Below are 22695 nucleotides of genomic sequence, written 5' to 3'. Positions count from 1 at the left end.
AGGAAAAAAAACCTTCATAAAAAACAAAAATGAGGCAAGTACTTATAGTGCCTGGTTTTTAGCTTAATATCACTGAAAGAGGCACTGAAGAGATAGGAAAAGCAGTCCGAAATCACCACCACCACCCCTCCGCAACCCCCAGCAGTGGCAGTGTAGTGCAGAGAGCATTTCTGGGTGCTGGGGAAAGGAGAACACAACATTGTGAGGCAGTTAATCAGTGCTGTCCTGTTAGAGCAGAAAGAAAACCGAACCAAACTCAGCTGATACCGGCCCACAGAGGGAGCATTTAAACCAGCCCTAGACAGAGGGGAATTGTGGATCCCAGTGGTCAGAACTTGAGAACCTGCAAACCTTGCCACAGAGGGCTACACATTCTGTGTCTCCAAGTAAATCTGAAAGTCTGGGCCATAAGGACTGCGACTCTTTTTTTTTTTTTTTTTTTTTGAGACGGAGTCTCGCTTCGTTTCCCAGGCTGGAGTGCAGTGGCGCAATCTCGGCTCACTGCAAGCTCCGCCTCCCGGGTTCACGCCATTCTCCTGCCTCAGCCTCCCGAGTAGCTGGGACTACAGGCGCCCACCACTGCGCCCGGCTAATTTTTTTTTTTCTATTTTTAGTAGAGACAGGGTTTCACCATGGTCTCGATCTCCTGACCTTGTGATCCGCCCGCCTCGGCCTCCCAAAGTGCTGGGATTACAGGCGTGAGCCACCGCGCCCGGCCAGGACTGCGACTCTTAAGCAAGACCTATTACTGAACTAGGTCCAGAGACAATAGACTGGAGTGTGCAAGCAACATATTGACACATCAGTGGGGGCAGCCAAGGGAGTACTGGCATCACCTCTCTCATAACCCCAGGCTGCACAGCTCGCAACTCCAAAAGAGACTCCTTCCTTCTGCTAGAGGGAAGAGTGGGGAGGACTTTGACTTGCATCTTGGATACCAGCTCAGCCCCAGCAGGATAGGGCATCAGACAGAGATGTGAGGCCCTTATTCCAGGCCCTAGCTTCCAGATGACATTTCTAGACACACCATGGGCAAAAATGGAACATACTGCCTTGAAGGAAAGGGCCCAGTCCTGGCAGCATTATCACCTGCTAACTGAAGAGCCCTTGAGCCCTGAATAACTAGCAGCAATACCCAAGTACTACAGTGAGGGCCCTGGGTGATACTCTGAGACTTGCTGGCTTCAGGTTGCAGCATGGCCACAGGCGGGAAGAGCACCAGGTGGGCTCTTGGGGTCCCTGATTCCAGGACTTGACTCTTGGGCAGCATTTCTCAACCTGCCCTGGGCCAGAGAGGAGCCCACTTCCCTGAAGGTTGTGTCCCAGGTCAGGCGGCATTCAGTAAGAGCTGATTTAAGAGGCTGTGGCCCTTAAAGAAAGATTGTCTGATAGTCTGGCAATATTACTTATGGCATGGTGTGGCAGTGGCTACAGGGTGAGATGACTCTGCCTTTGGAAAGGGGAGGGAAGAATGGGAAGGACTGCATCTTGTGGTTTGAGTGCCAGCACTAAGGTTGTTTTCTGTAGTCTCTGGCTCCCAGGCAGGACACCTGGACCTACCAGGGGCCTGGGGAACCTCGCCACCCTGAAGGGAAGGACATAGGCCTGGCTGGCTTTGCCACTTGCTGATTGTAGAGCCCCAGGACCTTGAGCAAACATATACAGTAGTCAGGGAGTGATTGCTGCAGGCCTTCAGTGAGACCCAGCACTGTTCTGGCTTCAGGTCTTACCCAATGCAGTCATAATGGTGATAGCCACAGGAGTGCTTATGTCACTCCACCTACATCTTTAGGTATCAGAAAAGAAAGAGAGATTCTGTATGTTTGGGAGAAAGTAAGAGAGGAGAACAAAAGTATCTGCCTGATAATTCAGAGAATTACCTCCACGAGTCTGCAAGAACCACAGTGTTACTGGGCTTGGGGTGTCCCTTAAAGTAGGTACAGCTTGTATCACAACACTCAAGTTATTTCAAGTATCTGGAAAGCCTTCCCAAGTAGGACAGCTACAAATAAGCACAGACAGTGGATATTATAATAAATACCTAACTCTTTAATGCCCAGACACGAAAGAACATCAACTGGCATCGACACATCCATGAAAAGACTTCAGCAATTAACTAAATAAGGCACCAGGGACCAGTCTTGGAGAAACAGAGATATGTGACCTTTCAGATGAGATTTAAAAATAGCTGCGTTGAAGAAACTCAGATCAATTCAGAATAACACAAGAAGGAATCAGAATTATATCAGATAAATTTAACAAAGAAATAGAAATAAAAAGAAGCAGAAATTCTGGAGCTGAAAATGCAATGGGCACACTGCAGAATGCATCAGAGTCCTTACATAGCAGAATGGATCAAGCAGAAAAAAGAATTAGTGAGCTTGAAGATAGGCTATTTGAAAACACACAAAGGAATCAAAAGAAAAAAGAATAAAAAACAATGAAACATGCCTACAGGATCTGGAAAATAGCCTCAAAAGGGCAAATCTGAGTTATTGGCTTTAAAAAGGAGGTAGAGAAATAGATGGGGTAGAAAGATTATTGAAAGGGATAATAGACAATTTCCTAAACCTAAAGAAACATATCAGTATCCAAGTACAAGGAGTTTATAGAACACTAAGCAGGTTTAACCTGAAAATTACTTAAGATGTTTAATAATCAGACTCCCAAAGGTCAAGGATAAAGAAAGGATCCTGAAAGTAGCAATATAAAAGAAACAAACAACATACAATAATGCTCCAATATATCTGGCAGCAGGCTTTTCAGTGGAGACCTTATTGGCCAGAAGAAAATTTAAAGATATATTTAAAGTGCTGAAGAAACAAAAACATTTACCCTAAAGTAGTATATCTGGCAAAAATATCCTTCAAACATGAAGGAGAGATAAAGATATTCCCACACAAAAGCTGAGGGATTTCATCAATTCCAGACCTATCCTACAAGAAATGCTAAAGAAAGGACTTCAATCAAAAAGAAAAAACATTAATGAGCAATAAATAATCACTTACATTTATAAAACTCACTGGTAATAGTAAGTACACAGAAAAAACACAGAATATTAAAACACTGCAACTGTTGTATAAACTACTCTTATCCTAAGTAGAAAGACTAAATAAAGGAGGAACCATTAAAAAATTATAATTTCAACAACTTTTTAAGACATAATACAGTAAGGATATAAATAGAAACAACAAAAAGTTAAAAAGAGGGGGGACAAATTTAAAACATTGAGTTTCATTAGTTTGTTTATGGAAATAGTGTTATGTTGTTACCAGGTTAAAATATGGGTCTTAAAAATAGTATTTGCAAGCCTCATGGTAACCTCAAACCAAAAAACACACAGTGGATACACAAAAAATACAAAGCAAGAAACTAAAACGTGTCACCAGAGAAAAATCACGTTCACTACAGGAAGACAGGAGCAAAGAAAGAAGGAAGAGAAGATCACAGAACAACAAGAAAATAAATAACAAAATCACAGAAGTAAGCCCTTATCAATAATAATATTGAGTGTAAGTGGACTAAACTCTAATTAAAAGACTGGCTGAATGGATGAAAAAACAAGACTCATTGTTCTATTGCTGACAAAAAACACACTTCACCTATAAAGATACATATAGACTGAAAATAAAGGTATGAAGAAAGATACTCTATGCCAATGGAAACCAAAAAGGAGGAGTTGCTATACTTATATCAGACAAAATAGACTTAAATACAGAAACTGTAAGAAGAAACAAAGAAAGTTATTATATAATAATAAAGGGGTCAATTCAGCAAGAGGATATAACAATGGAAAAATATATGTGCAAATCAATAACGAGAAGAAATTTGGAAAGCAAACACGTGGAAATTAAACAATATGCTTCTAATGACCAGTGGGTCAATGAAGAAATTAAGAAAGAATTTGAAAAATCTCTTTAAACAAATGATTATGGAAACACAACATGCCAAAATCTATGGAATAGAGTGAAAGCAGTACTAAAAGGCATATTTATAGCTGTAAGTGCCTACATCAATAAAGAACAACTTAAAAGAAACAGTCTCACCATGTGTCTTAAATAATTAGAAAAGCAAGAGCAAACCAAACCCAAAATTAGTAGAAGAAAAGAAATAATAAAGATCACAGCAGAAGTAAATGAGATTGAAATGAAAACAATTGATAAGAAAGATCAATAAAACAAGTTTGCTTTCTGAAAAGTTAGAAAAAATTGACAAATCATTAGCCAGACTAAGTAAAAAAGACAAGATACAAATAAAATCAGAAATGAAAAAGGAGACATTGCAACTGATACTGCAGAAAGTCAAGGGATTATTAGTCGCTACCATGAGCAACTGTATGCCAATAAATTAGAAAATCTAGAAGAAATTGACAAAGTTCTAAATATTACCACCTCCCAAGATTGAACCAGGAACAAATTCAAATTCTGAACAAACAAAGTAATGAGATCAAAGCCATATTAAAAAGTATCCCAGTAAGGAAAAGCCCAGCACTTGCTGGCTTCACTGCTGAATTCTACCAAACATTCCAAGAAGAACTAATACGAATTCTACTCAAACTATTTCAAAGAAAAAGAGGAGGAGGGAATACTCCCAAACTCATTCTACAAGGCAGTATTATTTGGATACCAAAACTAGACAAAGGCACATCAAGAAAAGAAAAGAAAACCACAGACCAGTATCAGTGATGGATATTGATGCGAAAATCCTCAACAAGATACCACAAACCAAATTCAACAATACATTAGAAGGATCATTCATCAATACCAAGTGGCATTTATTCCTGAAGTGGAAGGATGGTTCAACGTATGCAAATTAATCAGTGTGATACATCATATTAACAGAATGAAGGATAAAAACCATATGGTCCTTTCAACTGATGCTGAAAAAAAGCGCTTGATAAAATTCCATATCCCTTCATGATAAAAATTATCAAAAAATTGGTGATATAAGGAATATACCTCAGCATAATAAAAACCATATATGATAGACTCAGAGCTAGTATCATGGTGAATGGGGAAAAACTGAAAGTTTTCCTCTAAGATCTGGAGCATGACAAGGATACGCACTGTCACCAGTTGTTCAACATAGTACTGGAATTCCATGTGCTGATGAAGAGAATGTATATACTGAAGTTGTTAGTAGACCATTCTGTAAATATCTGTTAAGTCCATTTGTTCTAGGGTGTAATTTGTGTGCATTATTTCTTTGTTGACTTTCCATCTTGATGACCTGTTTGGTGTTGTCAGTGGAGTGTTGAAGTCCTCCACTATTATTGTGTTGCTATCTATCTAATTTCTTGTGCCTAGTAACAATTGTTTTACAAATTTGTGAGTTCCTATGTTAGATGCATATAAATTTAGGATTGTGACATTTTCCTGTTGGACTGATTGCTTTATCATTACATAAATGTCCCTCTTTGTCTTTTTTAACTGCTGTTGCTTTAAAGTTTATTTTGTCTAATATAAGGATAGCTACTCCTGCTCCCTTCTAGTGAGATCATATGGTAGGCCACAAAACAAGTCTCAATAAATTTAAGAAAATCAAAATTATATGAAGTACTCTTTCAGACCACAGTAGAATAAAATTAGAAATTACTCCAAAAGGAACCCTCAAAATGATAACAATACATGGAAGTTAAATAATCTGCTCCTGAGTGATCTTTGAGTGAACAATGAAATCAAGATGAAAATTGTAAAATTATGTGAACTGAACAATAATACTGACATGACCTATCTAAACTCTGGGACACAGCAAAAGCAGTGCTAAGAGGAAAGTTCATAGCATTACATGTCTATATCGAAAAGCCTAAAAAAGCACAAATAGGCAATCTAAGGTCACATCTCAAAAAACTAGAGAAACAAGAATGAACCAATCCCAAACCCAGCTGAAGAAAATCAACAACAAAGATCAGAGCAGAACTAAATGAAATTGAAACAAAAAAATATAAAAGACAAACAAAACAAAAAGTTGATTCTTTGAAAATATTAACAAATATGACCATTAGCATGATTAAGCAAGAAGATAGAAGATCCAAGTAAGCTCAATTAGAAACAAAATGGGAGATATTACAACCGATACCACAGAAATACAAAAGATCTTTTGAGGCTACTATGAACCCCTTTATGCTCACAAATTACAAAATCTAAAGGAGATGGATAAATTCCAGGAAATATACAACTCTCCTAGATTATATCAGGAAGAAATAGAAACTCTGAACGGAGCAATAACAAGTAATGAGATTGAAACTAATTTAAAAATTGCCAAAACATAATTTCAGGATCAGATGGATTCACAGCCGAATTCCATCAGACATTTAAAGAAGAATTGGTACCAATTTTACTGAAACTATTCCAAAAGATAGTGAAAGAGGGATTCCTCCATAATTCATTCTATGAAACCAGTATCACCCTAATACCAAAACCAGGAAAGAACATAACAAAAAAAGAAAACTACAGACCAATATTCTTGATGAACATAGATGCAAAAATCCTAAACAAAATATTAGCTCACCGATTCCAACAGCATGTCAAAAATATAATACAACATGATCAAGTAGGTTTCATAACAGGGATGCAGGGATGGTTTAACATACCCAAGTCAATAAATGTGATACATCACAAAAACAAAATTAAAAACCATATGATTATCTCAATAGATGCAGAAAGAGTATTTGGCAAAATCCAGCATCACTTTATGATTAAAACCCTCAGCAAAATTGGCATAGAGGAGACATACCTCAGGGTAATAAAGTCATCTATGACACATACACAGCCAACATTATACTGAATGGGGAGAAGTTGAAAGCATTCCCCCCTGAGAACTGGAATAAGACAAGGATGCCCACTTTCACCACTTCTATTTAACATACTGGAAGTCCTAGCCAGAGCAATCAAACAAGAGAATGAAATAAAGGGCATCCAAATGAGCAAAAAGGAAGTCAAACTGTCACTGTTTTCTGATGATATGATTGTATACCTAGAAAACCCTAAAGACTCATCCAAAAATCTCCTATATCTGACAAATAAATTCACTAAAGTTTCAGGATACGAAATCAATATACACAAATAAGTAGCACTGCTATATACCAACAACAACCAAGCTGAGAATCAAATGAAGAACTCAGTCCCTTTTACAACAGCTGCAAATATAAAATAAATAAATACATAAATAACCTGGGAATATACCTAACCAAGGAGATGAAAGACCTCTACAGGGAAAACTATAAAACACTGCTGAAACAAATCATAGATGAGACAAACAAATAAAAACACATCCCATGCTCACAGATGGGTAGAATCAATTTGTGAAAATGATCATACTGCCAAAAGCAACCTACAAATTCAATGCAATTCCCATAAAAATAACATCATCTTTCTTCACAGAACTAGAAAAAATCCTAAAATTCATATGGAACCAAAAAGCCCACACAGCCAAAGTAGGACTAAGCAAAAAGAATAAATTTGGAGTCATCATATTACCCAACTTCAAACTATACTACAAGGCTATGTTACCAAAACACCATGGTACTAGTATAAAAATAGGTATGTAGACAAATGGAACAGCATAGTAAACACTTAAATAAAGCCAAATACTTAGAGCCAACTGATCTTTGACAAAGCAAACAAAAACATAAGGTGGGGAAAGGAGACGCTATTTAACAAATGGTTCTGGGAAAATTGGTAAGCCACATGTAGAAGAATAAAGCTGGATACTTGTCTCTTAACTTATACAAAAGTCAACTCAAGATGACTCAAAGACTTAAATCTAAGACCTGAAACCATAAAAATTCTAGACGATAACATTGGAAAAACTCTTCTAGACATTGGCTTAGGCAAAGAGTTCGTGACCAAGAGACCAAAAGCAAATTCAACAAAAACAAATAGGTGAGACTTAATTAAACTAAAAAGCTTCTGCACAACAAAAGAAGTAATCAGCAGAGTAAACAGGCTCCTGAGTGGGTGCAAATGTTTGCAGACTGCATCCGACAAAGGACTAATATCCAGAATCTACAAGAAACTCAAACGAATCAGCAAGAAAAAACAAATAATTCCATTAGAAAGTGGACAATGGACATGAGTAGACATTTCTTAAAAGAAGATATACACATGGCCAACAAACATATGAAAAAACGCTCTACATCACTGATTATCAGGGAAATACAAATCAAAACCACAATATGATACCATTTTACTCCTGCAAGAATTGCCATAATTAAAAAATCCAAAAAAATGTATGTTGGTATGGGTGTGGTGAAAAGGGAACACTTTTACACTGTTGGTGGTAATGTAAACTAATAAAACAACTATGGAAAACAGTATGGGATTCCTTAAAGAACTAAAAGTAGAACTACCGTTTGATCCAGCAATACCACTACTGGGTATCTACTTAGAGGAAAAGAAGACATTATATGAAAAAGTCACTTGCACACGCATATTTATAGCAGCACAATTTGCAATTGCAAATATATGAAACCAGCCTAAATGCCTACCAACCAACAAGTGGATAAAGAAAATGTGGTGTGTGTATATATATATGAATACTACTCAACCATTAAAAGGAATGAAATAATGGCATTCACAGCAACCTGGATGGAGCTGGGGACAATTATTCTAAGTGGAGTAACTCAAGAATGGAAAGCCAAGCATCATATGGTCTCACTTATATGCGGGAGCTAAGCTATGAGAATGCAGAGGCATGCATATAATGGACTTTGGGGACTCAGGGGAAAGGATGGGAGGGGGATGGGAATGGGAGGGACATGAGGGATAAAAGCCTACAAATTGGGTACAGTGTGCATTGCTCAGGTGATGAGTGCATCAAAATCTCAGAAATCACCACTGAAGAACTTTTCTGTGCAATCAGACACCACCTGTTCCCCAAAAACTATTGAAATCAAAATAAATTTTTAAAACAACAACAACAATCCAACCCAATAATTTAATCATCTTCTCCCTCCACTGCCTGTGACTCAGACTTACTTTCTCAATAAATTGTACTAGTGTTTATAAAAAGAAATAATCTGTTCACAAAACCTCCTTAACGTGCAATTTGACTATATAAGAAACCTGCACATGTACCCTTGAAGATAAAATGAAAGTTAAAAATATTAAATAAGCGTGTACCTAGTTTTAAAAACTAAAATTTAAAATCATAAGGAAACCAAAGAAATTTAATTTCCAGGTGGTTGGAGGGAGTGGAGAGGGTGGCATTGCTCCTTACTGAAACATATTCGAGTTCAAATTTAGCTATCAGGCATAGTGATGTACATTAATTTATATAAATGTGATTTTAGAATTTAAAAAATGGCGAATTTTTATTTGGTTAATAAATTGTAAGGCAAATTTAAAAAATAATTTCTTTGGCAGCTGACATATATTAAAATTTAAAAATATAAAATTAATCTGATATGATTTTATTTTGGTAGATATATCCTGATTGTTTGGCACAAGCCATATATGCAACATTCCATGAAGCATTTCCAGAATCTAGTTACCTCTTTAATGATGAATTTAAAGAAGATCTAGGGAATACCATTTTTCTTTGGTGTTCAGGTATGAATATATCATTTAAATATTGATCATTGTTTTGGTTTCTAAAATTTTGGGGTTGCAGTATTTTATTTATTCCATCCAAAAATATTGGTAGTTCTTTTTCTCACAAAGCGTGCCATAGCAATACCCATGTGTTAAAATAAATGTTCTTTACTTTCTTCTGAAAATTTCATTTTACCATAATTAATTACTTATTAAATTTAGAAGCCAATATCTTATAAGCAATGGAATTATTATGGAAATATTATGGAAAATTATTATGGAAATGTCACAGAAATAAAGTCATACCATGTATATACTATATTTGGACCATACATGTTTTAAACTGCTTTTAGAATACTACTTATATTTAATTAGCAAATAATATTATTTAGGAAAAAATCTAGAAATAATTTAATTTCTCAGAGAACATTAATCAAGGAAAACCTGTTTTTTAATCACTGTGTAGGTGAAAATGGTAGGATTGAAAAGCTAAAGGAAAGTAAAACTCAATCCTAGAACATTTATCAAGAGATTTAAGTACTAGGGTTTAAAACTAAGGTTGAGAAATATAGTTTCATTTTCCTGGAATGACCTCCTGGCGTTTTTTTTTTTTTTTTTTTTTTTTAATTTATTTATTATTATTAAACTTCAAGTTGTAGGGTACATGTGCACAACGTGCAGGTTTGCTACATATGTACACTTGTGCCATGTTGGTGTGCTGCACCCATCAACTCGTCATTTACATCAGGTATAACTCCCAATGCAATCCCTCCCCCCTCCCCCCTCCCCATGATAGGCCCCGGTGTGTGATGTTCCCCTTCCCGAGTCCAAGTGATCTCATTGTTCAGTTCCCGCCTACGAGTGAGAACATGCGGTGTTTGGTTTTCTGTTCTTGTGATAGTTTGCTAAGAATGATGGTTTCCAGCTGCATCCATGTCCCTACAAAGGACACAAACTCATCCTTTTTTATGGCTGCATAGTATTCCATGGTGTATATGTGCCACATTTTCTTAATCCAATCTGTCACTGATGGACATTTGGGTTGATTCCAAGTCTTTGCTATTGTGAATAGTGCCGCAATAAACATACGTGTGCATGTGTCCTTATAGCAGCATAATTTATAATCCTTTGGGTATATACCCAGTAATGGGATGGCTGGGTCATATGGTACATCTAGTTCTAGATCCTTGAGGAATCGCCATACTGTTTTCCATAATGGTTGAACTAGTTTACAATCCCACCAACAGTGTAAAAGTGTTCCTATTTCTCCACATCCTCTCCAGCACCTGTTGTTTCCTGACTTTTGAATGATCGCCATTCTAACTGGTGTGAGATGGTATCTCATTGTGGTTTTGATTTGCATTTCTCTGATGGCCAGTGATGATGAGCATTTTTTCATGTGTCTGTTGGCTGTATGAATGTCTTCTTTTGAGAAATGTCTGTTCATATCCTTTGCCCACTTTTTGATGGGGTTGTTTGTTTTTTTCTTGTAAATTTGTTTGAGTTCTTTGTAGGTTCTGGATATTAGCCCTTTGTCAGATGAGTAGATTGCAAAAATTTTCTCCCATTCTGTAGGTTGCCTGCTCACTCTGATGGTAGTTTCTTTTGCTGTGCAGAAGCTCTTTAGTTTGATGAGATCCCATTTGTCAATTTTGGCTTTTGCTGCCGTTGCTTTTGGTGTTTTAGACATGAAGTCTTTGCCCATGCCTATGTCCTGAATGGTACTACCTAGGTTTTCCTCTAGGATTTTTATGGTATTAGGTCTAACATTTAAGTCTCTAATCCATCTTGAATTAATTTTCGTATAAGGAGTAAGGAAAGGATCCAGTTTCAGCTTTCTACTTATGGCTAGCCAGTTTTCCCAGCACCATTTATTAAATAGGGAATCCTTTCCCCATTTCTTGTTTCTCTCAGGTTTGTCAAAGATCAGATGGCTGTACATGTGTGGTATTATTTCTGAGGACTCTGTTCTGTTCCATTGGTCTATATCTCTGTTTTGGTACCAGTACCATGCTGTTTTGGTTACTGTAGCCTCGTAGTATAGTTTGAAGTCAGGTAGCGTGATGCCTCCAGCTTTGTTCTTTTGACTTAGGATTGTCTTGGAGATGCGGGCTCTTTTTTGGTTCCATATGAACTTTAAAGCAGTTTTTTCCAATTCTGTGAAGAAGCTCATTGGTAGCTTGATGGGGATGGCATTGAATCTATAAATTACCTTGGGCAGTATGGCCATTTTCACGATATTGATTCTTCCTATCCATGAGCATGGTATGTTCTTCCATTTGTTTGTGTCCTCTTTGATTTCACTGAGCAGTGGTTTGTAGTTCTCCTTGAAGAGGTCCTTTACATCCCTTGTAAGTTGGATTCCTAGGTATTTTATTCTCTTTGAAGCAATTGTGAATGGAAGTTCATTCCTGATTTGGCTCTCTGTTTGACTGTCACTGGTGTATAAGAATGCTTGCGATTTTTGCACATTAATTTTGTATCCTGAGACTTTGCTGAAGTTGCTGATCAGCTTAAGGAGATTTTGGGCTGAGACAATGGGGTTTTCTAAATATACAATCATGTCGTCTGCAAACAGGGACAATTTGACTTCTTCTTTTCCTAACTGAATCCCCTTGATTTCTTTCTCTTGCCTGATTGCCCTAGCCAGAACTTCCAACACTATGTTGAATAGGAGTGGTGAGAGAGGGCATCCCTGTCTTGTGCCAGTTTTCAAAGGGAATTTTTCCAGTTTTTGCCCATTCAGTATGATATTGGCTGTGGGTTTGTCATAAATAGCTCTTATTATTTTGAGGTACGTTCCATCAATACCGAATTTCTTGAGCGTTTTTAGCATGAAGGGCTGTTGAATTTTGTCAAAAGCCTTTTCTGCATCTATTGAGATAATGATGTGGTTCTTGTCTTTGGTTCTGTTTATATGCTGGATTATGTTTATTGATTTGCGAATGTTGAACCAGACTTGCATCCCAGGGATGAAGCCCACTTGATCATGGTGGATAAGCTTTTTGATGTGCTGCTGAATCCGGTTTGCCAGTATTTTATTGAGGATTTTTGCATCGATGTTCATCAGGGATATTGGTCTAAAATTCTCTTTTTTTGTTGTGTCTCTGCCAGGCTTTGGTATCAGGATGATGTTGGCCTCATAAAATGAGTTAGGGAGGATTCCCTCTTTTTCTATTGATTGGAATAGTTTCAGAAGGAATGGTACCAGCTCCTCCTTGTACCTCTGGTAGAATTCAGCTGTGAATCCATCTGGTCCTGGACTTTTTTTGGTTGGTAGGCTATTAATTATTGCCTCAATTTCAGAGCCTACTATTGGTCTATTCAGGGATTCAACTTCTTCCTGGTTTAGTCTTGGAAGAGTGTAAGTGTCCAGGAAATTATCCATTTCTTCTAGATTTTCCAGTTTATTTGCATAGAGCTGTTTATAGTATTCTCTGATGGTAGTTTGTATTTCTGTGGGGTCGGTGGTGATATCCCCTTTATCATTTTTAATTGCGTCGATTTGATTCTTCTCTCTTTTCTTCTTTATTAGTCTTGCTAGTGGTCTGTCAATTTTGTTGATCTTTTCAAAAAACCAACTCCTGGATTCATTGATTTTTTGGAGGGTTTTTTGTGTCTCTATCTCCTTCAGTTCTGCTCTGATCTTAGTTATTTCTTGCCTTCTGCTAGCTTTCGAATGTGTTTGCTCTTGCTTCTCTAGTTCTTTTAATTGCGATGTTAGAGTGTCAATTTTAGATCTTTCCTGCTTTCTCTTGTGGGCATTTAGTGCTATAAATTTCCCTCTACACACTGCTTTAAATGTGTCCCAGAGATTCTGGTATGTTGTATCTTTGTTCTCATTGGTTTCAAAGAACATCTTTATTTCTGCCTTCATTTCGTTATGTACCCAGTAGTCATTCAGGAGCAGGTTGTTCAGTTTCCATGTAGTTGAGCGGTTTTGATTGAGTTTCTTAGTCCTGAGTTCTAATTTGATTGCACTGTGGTCTGAGAGACAGTTTGTTATAATTTCTGTTCTTGTACATTGGCTGAGGAGTGCTTTACTTCCAATTACGTGGTCAATTTTGGAGTAAGTACGATGTGGTGCTGAGAAGAATGTATATTCTGTTGATTTGGGGTGGAGAGTTCTATAGATGTCTATTAGGTCTGCTTGCTGCAGAGATGAGTTCAATTCCTGGATATCCTTGTTAACTTTCTGTCTCGTTGATCTGTCTAATGTTGACAGTGGAGTGTTGAAGTCTCCCATTATTATTGTATGGGAGTCTAAGTCTCTTTGTAAGTCTCTAAGGACTTGCTTTATGAATCTGGGTGCTCCTGTATTGGGTGCATATATATTTAGGATAGTTAGCTCTTCCTGTTGAATTGATCCCTTTACCATTATGTAATGGCCTTCTTTGTCTCTTTTGATCTTTGATGGTTTAAAGTCTGTTTTATCAGAGACTAGTATTGCAACCCCCGCTTTTTTGTGTTCTCCATTTGCTTGGTAAATCTTCCTCCATCCCTTTATTTTGAGCCTATGTATGTCTCTGCGTGTGAGATGGGTCTCCTGAATACAGCAGACTGATGGGTCTTGACTCTTTATCCAGTTTGACAGTCTGTGTCTTTTAATTGGAGCATTTAGTCCATTTACATTTAAGGTTAAGATTGTTATGTGTGAACTTGATCCTGCCATTATGATATTAACTGGTTATTTTGCTCGTTAGTTGATGCAGTTTCTTCCTAGCCTTGATGGTCTTTACATTTTGGCATGTTTTTGCAATGGCTGGTACCGGTTGTTCCTTTCCATGTTTAGTGCTTCCTTCAGGGTCTCTTGTAAGGCAGGCCTAGTGGTGACAAAATCTCTAAGCATTTGCTTATCTGTAAAGGATTTTATTTCTCCTTCACTTATGAAACTTAGTTTGGCTGGATATAAAATTCTGGGTTTAAAATTCTTTTCTTTAAGAATGTTGAATATTGGCCCCCACTCTCTTCTGGCTTGAAGAGTTTCTGCCGAGAGATCTGCTGTTAGTCTGATGGGCTTCCCTTTGTGGGTAACCCGACCTTTCTCTCTGGCTGCCCTGAAGATTTTTTCCTTCATTTCAACTTTGGTGAATCTGGCAATTATGTGTCTTGGAGTTGCTCTTCTCGAGGAGTATCTTTGTGGCGTTCTCTGTATTTCCTGGATTTGAATGTTGGCCTGCCCTACTAGGTTGGGGAAGTTCTCCTGGATGATATCCTGAAGAGTGTTTTCCAACTTGGTTCCATTTTCCCCCTCACTTTCAGGCACCCCAATCAGACGTAGATTTGGTCTTTTTACATAATCCCATACTTCTTGCAGGCTTTGTTCATTTCTTTTTCTTCTTTTTTCTTTTGGTTTCTCTTCTCGCTTCATTTCATTCATTTGATCCTCCATCGCTGACATTCTTTCTTCCAGTTGATCGAGACGGTTACTGAAGCTTGTGCATTTGTCACGTATTTCTCGTGCCATGGTTTTCGTCTCTTTCATTTCGTTTGTGAGCTTCTCTGCATTAATTACTCTAGCCATCAATTCTTCCACTTTTTTTTCAAGATTTTTAGTTTCTTTGCGCTGGGTACATAATTCCTCCTTTAGCTCTGAGAAATTTGATGGACTGAAGCCTTCTTCTCTCATCTCGTCGAAGTCATTCTCCGTCCAGCTTTGATCCATTGCTGGCGATGAGCTGCGCTCCTTTGCCGGGGGAGATGCGCTCTTATTTTTTGAATTTCCAGCTTTTCTGCCCTGCTTTTTCCCCATCTTTGTGGTTTTATCTGCCTCAGGTCTTTGATGATGGTGATGTACTGATGGGGTTTTGGTGTAGGTGTCCTTCCTGTTTGATAGCTTTCCTTCTAACAGTCAGGATCCTCAGCTGTAGGTTGTAGCTGTAGGAGATTGCTTGAGGTCCACTCCAGACCCTGTTTGCCTGGGTATCAGCAGCAGAGGCTGCAGAAGATAGAATATTTCTGAACAGCGAGTGTACCTGTCTGATTCTTGCTTTGGAATCTTCCTCTCAGGGGTGTACTCCACCCTGTGAGGTGTGGGGTGTCAGACTGCCCCTAGTGGGGGATGTCTCCCAGTTAGGCTACTCAGGGGTCAGGGACCCACTTGAGCAGGGAGTCTGTCCCTTCTCAGATCTCAACCTCCGTGTTAGGAGATCCACTGCTCTCTTCAAAGCTGTCAGACAGAGTCGTTTGCGTCTGCAGAGCTGCTGCGTTTGTTATTATTTACTGTGCCCTGTCCCCAGAGGCGGAGTCTACAGAGACAGGCAGGTTTCCTTGAGCTGCTGTGAGCTCCACCCAGTTCGAGCTTCCCAGCAGCTTTGTTTACCTACTTAAGCCTCAGCAATGGCGGGCGCCCCTCCCCCAGCCTCGCTGCTGCCTTGCCGGTAGATCACAGACTGCTGTGCTAGCAATGAGGGAGGCTCCATGGGTGTGGGACCCTCCCGGCCAGGTGTGGGAAATGATCTCCTGGTGTGCCTGTCTGCTTAAAGCGCAGTATTGGGGTGGGAGTTACCCGATTTTCCAGGTGTTGTGTGTCTCAGTTCCCCTGGCTAGGAAAAGGGATTCCCTTCCCCCTTGCGCTTTCCAGGTGAGGCAATGCCTCGCCCTGCTTCAGCTCTCGCTGGTCGGGCTGCAGCAGCTGACCAGCACCGATCGTCTGGCACTCCCCAGTGAGATGAACCCAGTACCTCAGTTGAAAATGCAGAAATCGCCGGTCTTCTGTGTCGCTCGCGCTGGGAGTTGGAGACTGGAGCTGTTCCTATTCGGCCATCTTGCTCCGCCTCTTAAATTTCTATTTCTTGATTGATCTCATTTTGTTCAAGTATCTTTTTCTATTGTTTAGTTGTCTATCTGTGTTCTCTTTTAGTTCACTTAGTTTCCTTAAAGCAATTATTTTGAATTCTTTATCAGGAAATTATTGAGTATCCATTTATTTTGGGTTACTAGAAAATTATTGCATTCTGTTGGTAGTATCATGTTTCTTTGTTTTCCTTGTTTCTTTTTGCTTTGCATTAATGTCTGCACATTTGATGGTGCAGTCACCTCTTCCAGAATTTACATGTTGGTTTTGGTGGGGAAAGAGCTTCAACTATGGGTGGATGTGAAGGCATTGGCTAGGTGAGGTGTCATGTTTCTGGCTTGGTGAGCATGCAACAGCTTACACTCCGCATGCAGCTCTGTCAGATGAAGTTAGCATCAGTGAAAATTGCAGCATCCTCAGTCGCCAAGGCTAGCGGTGTTTGCGACGGCTGTGAGGGTTGTTAGGGTCTTCAGTTAGAAAGGCTGCTGGGATCTTACTAATCTCTTTTTCTCCCATAGTGGAATTCATGCCCACAGATATTCCTAAAAATGCCAGGTTCAGTTTGTGGGCATCCTCGTGGTGGTGGTGGCATCAGTGTCTGATGTCCAGTGCCCACAAAGTGGCCATGGTGCCAGGATTTGGAGTATGAATACACATGAAGAGTCAGTGGCTCCAGGGTCTGGGGCAGTAGGGACATTGGTGCCTATGGTGCAGGTTCCTTTGTAGCAGCATTAATAATGGTGTGTGAGGCATGTGAACTTTTGGAGAAACGAGAAAATGAGGTCTGGAGAATAAATTCATGCAGAGCTCAGGAATCCGAGGTGGTGTTGCAGTGGGTCCAGTGTCATGGGTGCAGGTGTTTGCCCTGGGATCTGGGGTCCAGAGCATGGGCATGTGCACATTTACTGTTGCTCTCGAGTCCACAATGCAGATGCAGCTGCTGCAGCAGTGGCTCTGGTGTCCATATGAGGTGTTTATAGAGCAGCTGTAGAGCTAGAGTTTAAAGCGCAGACATGTGTGGAGTAAAAGTGGTTCCATGGTCCCAGGTGCAGGCTAGCTTGTTGTGGAAATGACTTTGGAATATGAAACATGGACATGCATGCTCCTGCAACAAAGCTGAGGCCTAGAATGTGGGTATGCAAAGGGTGTCTGTGGCTCTGGAGTCTGTGGCATGCACGGTTTTGGATGCGAGTAGCCCTGGGTAGCACAACAGTGGCTTCTTATTGAGGTTGGAGCACAGCAGTGTCTCTCTCTCTCTCCAGGAGGTCAAAACAGCAATGGCTGTTGGTTAACCATCTCAGTGGCAAGAGCCAGCAGTGTCCTCAAGACAAAAAGGATGAACACTAAGGGGACATCTGATGTGAAAGCTGCACGGAGTGTGTGGCTGCCTCAGGAACTGTTGAAGTCCTTAGTAGAAAAGGCTGCTAGGATCCTTTGCAGAGCAGGCCACTGGAGACCAGAATGGTACCTGCCTCATGACTGATTCTGATATTCTCCACCTTTCTTTGTTCCTAGCTGTATCCAGATGTCTCACATATGTCAATCTCCCCAGAAATCCTTTCTGTGCAATTATTGGGTTTTGCTGTACTGTATTGCTGTAGGTTTTAAACATGATGTTTAAGCCCTTCTAGGACTATTTTTGTTCATGGGTAGCAGTCTAACTATTTTGTGTGTGTGTGTGAGAGAGATAAAAGCTGATATAACCTAATCCACCATGTTGCTCATATCATTTATCTCTCCCACTTCTTATAAGGACACCAATCATATTGGATTAGAGCCTACCCATGTAATGCCATTTAACCTTAATTACTTCTTTAAAGATCACACCTCCAAATACAGTCACATTGTGAAGTGTAGTAGAGATTAGGAATTTACTTCAACATATGAATTTTGGGGAAGATACAATTCAGTTCATAAAAGGTCTGTAGAACATTATTCTACCCTTCATCATGTTCTTTTCTTATAGTATCTTTGTATGAATGCTGTGGTCGTTTCATTTTTGTTTCTTATGTTTGAATTAATTTGATTTTTTATATAACTAGCAGGAGATTCTTACCTGTGTGTATTCATAGGTGGTTTCTCAGGGTTATTTTCAAGTCTTTACCTCTCAAAGCCTCCCTCCATAAGGTATAAAACATTTTCTTATAAAAGTGATTTGGTTAGGAAAAACTGACATTAAGCAGTTTTAAAAATTAGATAACATTTAGATCGAAATATTTACAAGAACTATGTGAAAACAGTTAATAGCTTCTGGTGGTTAGTAAAAATAACCTTATTAAAAAACGCCAGGGGGGGCGGAGCAAGATGGCCAAATAGGAACAGCTCCAGTCTCCAACTCCCAGCGCCAGCGACACAGAAGACTGGTGATTTCTGCATTTTCAACTGAGGTATTGGGTTCATCTCACTGGGGAGTGCCAGACGATCGGTGCTGGTCAGCTGCTGCAGCCCGACCAGTGAGAGCTGAAGCAGGGCGAGGCATTGCCTCACCTGGAAAGCGCAAGGGGGAAGGGAATCCCTTTTCCTAGCCAGGGGAACTGAGACACACAACACCTGGAAAATCGGGTAACTCCCACCCCAAAACTGCGCTTTAAGCAAACAGGCACACCAGGAGATCATTTCCCACACCTGGCCGGGAGGGTCCCACACCCATGGAGCCTCCCTCATTGCTAGCACAGCAGTCTGTGATCTACCGGCAAGGCAGCAGCGAGGCTGGGGGAGGGGCGCCCGCCATTGCTGAGGCTTAAGTAGGTAAACAAAGCTGCTGGGAAGCTCGAACTGGGTGGAGCTCACAGCAGCTCAAGGAAACCTGCCTGTCTCTGTAGACTCCACCTCTGGGGACAGGGCACAGTAAACAATAACAAACGCAGCAGCTCTGCAGACGCAAACGACTCTGTCTGACAGCTTTGAAGAGAGCAGTGGATCTCCCAACACGGAGGTTGAGATCTGAGAAGGGACAGACTCCCTGCTCAAGTGGGTCCCTGACCCCTGAGTAGCCTAACTGGGAGACATCCCCCACTAGGGGCAGTCTGACACGCCACACCTCACAGGGTGGAGTACACCCCTGAGAGGAAGCTTCCAAAGCAAGAATCAGACAGGTACACTTGCTGTTCAGAAATATTCTATCTTCTGCAGCCTCTGCTGCTGATACCCAGGCAAACAGGGTCTGGAGTGGACCTCAAGCAATCTCCTACAGCTACAACCTACAGCTGAGGATCCTGACTGTTAGAAGGAAAACTATCAAACAGGAAAGACACCTACACCAAAACCCCATCAGTACATCACCATCATCAAAGACCAGAGGCAGATAAAACCACAAAGATGGGGAAAAAGCAGGGCAGAAAAGCTGGAAATTCAAAAAATAAGAGCGCATCTCCCCCGGCAAAGGAGCGCAGCTCATCGCCAGCAACGGATCAAAGCTGGACGGAGAATGACTTCGACGAGATGAGAGAAGAAGGCTTCAGTCCATCAAATTTCTCAGAGCTAAAGGAGGAATTACGTACCCAGCGCAAAGAAACTAAAAATCTTGAAAAAAAAGTGGAAGAATTGATGGCTAGAGTAATTAATGCAGAGAAGCTCACAAACGAAATGAAAGAGACGAAAACCATGGCATGAGAAATACGTGACAAATGAACAAGCTTCAGTAACCGACTCGATCAACTGGAAGAAAGAATGTCAGCGATGGAGGATCAAATGAATGAAATGAAGCGAGAAGAGAAACCAAAAGAAAAAAGAAGAAAAAGAAATGAACAAAGCCTGCAAGAAGTATGGGATTATGTAAAAAGACCAAATCTACGTCTGATTGGGGTGCCTGAAAGTGAGGGGGAAAATGGAACCAAGTTGGAAAACACTCTTCAGGATATCATCCAGGAGAACTTCCCCAACCTAGTAGGGCAGGCCAACATTCAAATCCAGGAAATACAGAGAACGCCGCAAAGATACTCCTCGAGAAGAGCAACTCCAAGACACATAATTGCGAGATTCACCAAAGTTGAAATGAAGGAAAAAATCTTCAGGGCAGCCAGAGAGAAAGGTCGGGTTACCCACAAAGGGAAGCCCATCAGACTAACAGCAGATCTCTCGGCAGAAACTCTTCAAGCCAGAAGAGAGTGGGGGCCAATATTCAACATTCTTAAAGAAAAGAATTTTAAACCCAGAATTTTATATCCAGCCAAACTAAGTTTCATAAGTGAAGGAGAAATAAAATCCTTTACAGATAAGCAAATGCTTAGAGATTTTGTCACCACTAGGCCTGCCTTACAAGAGACCCTGAAGGAAGCACTAAACATGGAAAGGAACAACCGGTACCAGCCATTGCAAAAACATGCCAAAATGTAAAGACCATCAAGGCTAGGAAGAAACTGCATCAACTAACGAGCAAAATAACCAGTTAATATCATAATGGCAGGATCAAGTTCACACATAACAATCTTAACCTTAAATGTAAATGGACTAAATGCTCCAATTAAAAGACACAGACTGTCAAACTGGATAAAGAGTCAAGACCCATCAGTCTGCTGTATTCAGGAGACCCATCTCACACGCAGAGACATACATAGGCTCAAAATAAAGGGATGGAGGAAGATTTACCAAGCAAATGGAGAACACAAAAAAGCGGGGGTTGCAATACTAGTCTCTGATAAAACAGACTTTAAACCATCAAAGATCAAAAGAGACAAAGAAGGCCATTACATAATGGTAAAGGGATCAATTCAACAGGAAGAGCTAACTATCCTAAATATATATGCACCCAATACAGGAGCACCCAGATTCATAAAGCAAGTCCTTAGAGACTTACAAAGAGACTTAGACTCCCATACAATAATAATGGGAGACTTCAACACTCCACTGTCAACATTAGACAGATCAACGAGACAGAAAGTTAACAAGGATATCCAGGAATTGAACTCATCTCTGCAGCAAGCAGACCTAATAGACATCTATAGAACTCTCCACCCCAAATCAACAGAATATACATTCTTCTCAGCACCACATCGTACTTACTCCAAAATTGACCACGTAATTGGAAGTAAAGCACTCCTCAGCCAATGTACAAGAACAGAAATTATAACAAACTGTCTCTCAGACCACAGTGCAATCAAATTAGAACTCAGGACTAAGAAACTCAATCAAAACCGCTCAACTACATGGAAACTGAACAACCTGCTCCTGAATGACTACTGGGTACATAACGAAATGAAGGCAGAAATAAAGATGTTCTTTGAAACCAATGAGAACAAAGATACAACATACCAGAATCTCTGGGACACATTTAAAGCAGTGTGTAGAGGGAAATTTATAGCACTAAATGCCCACAAGAGAAAGCAGGAAAGATCTAAAATTGACACTCTAACATCGCAATTAAAAGAACTAGAGAAGCAAGAGCAAACACATTCGAAAGCTAGCAGAAGGCAAGAAATAACTAAGATCAGAGCAGAACTGAAGGAGATAGAGACACAAAAAACCCTCCAAAAAATCAATGAATCCAGGAGTTGGTTTTTTGAAAAGATCAACAAAATTGACAGACCACTAGCAAGACTAATAAAGAAGAAAAGAGAGAAGAATCAAATCGACGCAATTAAAAATGATAAAGGGGATATCACCACCGACCCCACAGAAATACAAACTACCATCAGAGAATACTATAAACACCTCTATGCAAATAAACTGGAAAATCTAGAAGAAATGGATAATTTCCTGGACACTTACACTCTTCCAAGACTAAACCAGGAAGAAGTTGAATCCCTGAATAGACCAATAGTAGGCTCTGAAATTGAGGCAATAATTAATAGCCTACCAACCAAAAAAAGTCCAGGACCAGATGGATTCACAGCTGAATTCTACCAGAGGTACAAGGAGGAGCTGGTACCATTCCTTCTGAAACTATTCCAATCAATAGAAAAAGAGGGAATCCTCCCTAACTCATTTTATGAGGCCAACATCATCCTGATACCAAAGCCTGGCAGAGACACAACAAAAAAAGAGAATTTTAGACCAATATCCCTGATGAACATCGATGCAAAAATCCTCAATAAAATACTGGCAAACCGGATTCAGCAGCACATCAAAAAGCTTATCCACCATGATCAAGTGGGCTTCATCCCTGGGATGCAAGTCTGGTTCAACATTCGCAAATCAATAAACATAATCCAGCATATAAACAGAACCAAAGACAAGAACCACATCATTATCTCAATAGATGCAGAAAAGGCTTTTGACAAAATTCAACAGCCCTTCATGCTAAAAACGCTCAAGAAATTCGGTATTGATGGAACGTACCTCAAAATAATAAGAGCTATTTATGACAAACCCACAGCCAATATCATACTGAATGGGCAAAAACTGGAAAAATTCCCTTTGAAAACTGGC

The 22695-nt window shown here is 39.8% G+C and overlaps 1 protein-coding gene across 7 annotated transcripts in view; it reads left to right on the top strand.

Moving 5' to 3' along the window:
* Positions 1-22695, top strand: part of FAM227B (family with sequence similarity 227 member B) — a 521377-nt gene that overhangs the window by 274170 nt on the left and 224512 nt on the right. For all 7 annotated transcript variants that reach the window (XM_038009969.2, XM_073012157.1, XM_073012160.1 and 4 more), the window contains one exon: positions 9425-9551. In XM_038009969.2, the coding sequence (XP_037865897.2) occupies positions 9425-9551 (127 nt within the window). The remainder of the gene's footprint in view (positions 1-9424; positions 9552-22695) is intronic.

The sequence above is a fragment of the Chlorocebus sabaeus genome, chromosome 26 (assembly GCF_047675955.1).
Source record: "Chlorocebus sabaeus isolate Y175 chromosome 26, mChlSab1.0.hap1, whole genome shotgun sequence".
NCBI lineage: Eukaryota > Metazoa > Chordata > Mammalia > Primates > Cercopithecidae > Chlorocebus > Chlorocebus sabaeus.
The sequence above is the reverse complement of the archived record's forward strand: the minus strand, read 5'-3'. Positions and strand labels throughout refer to the sequence as shown.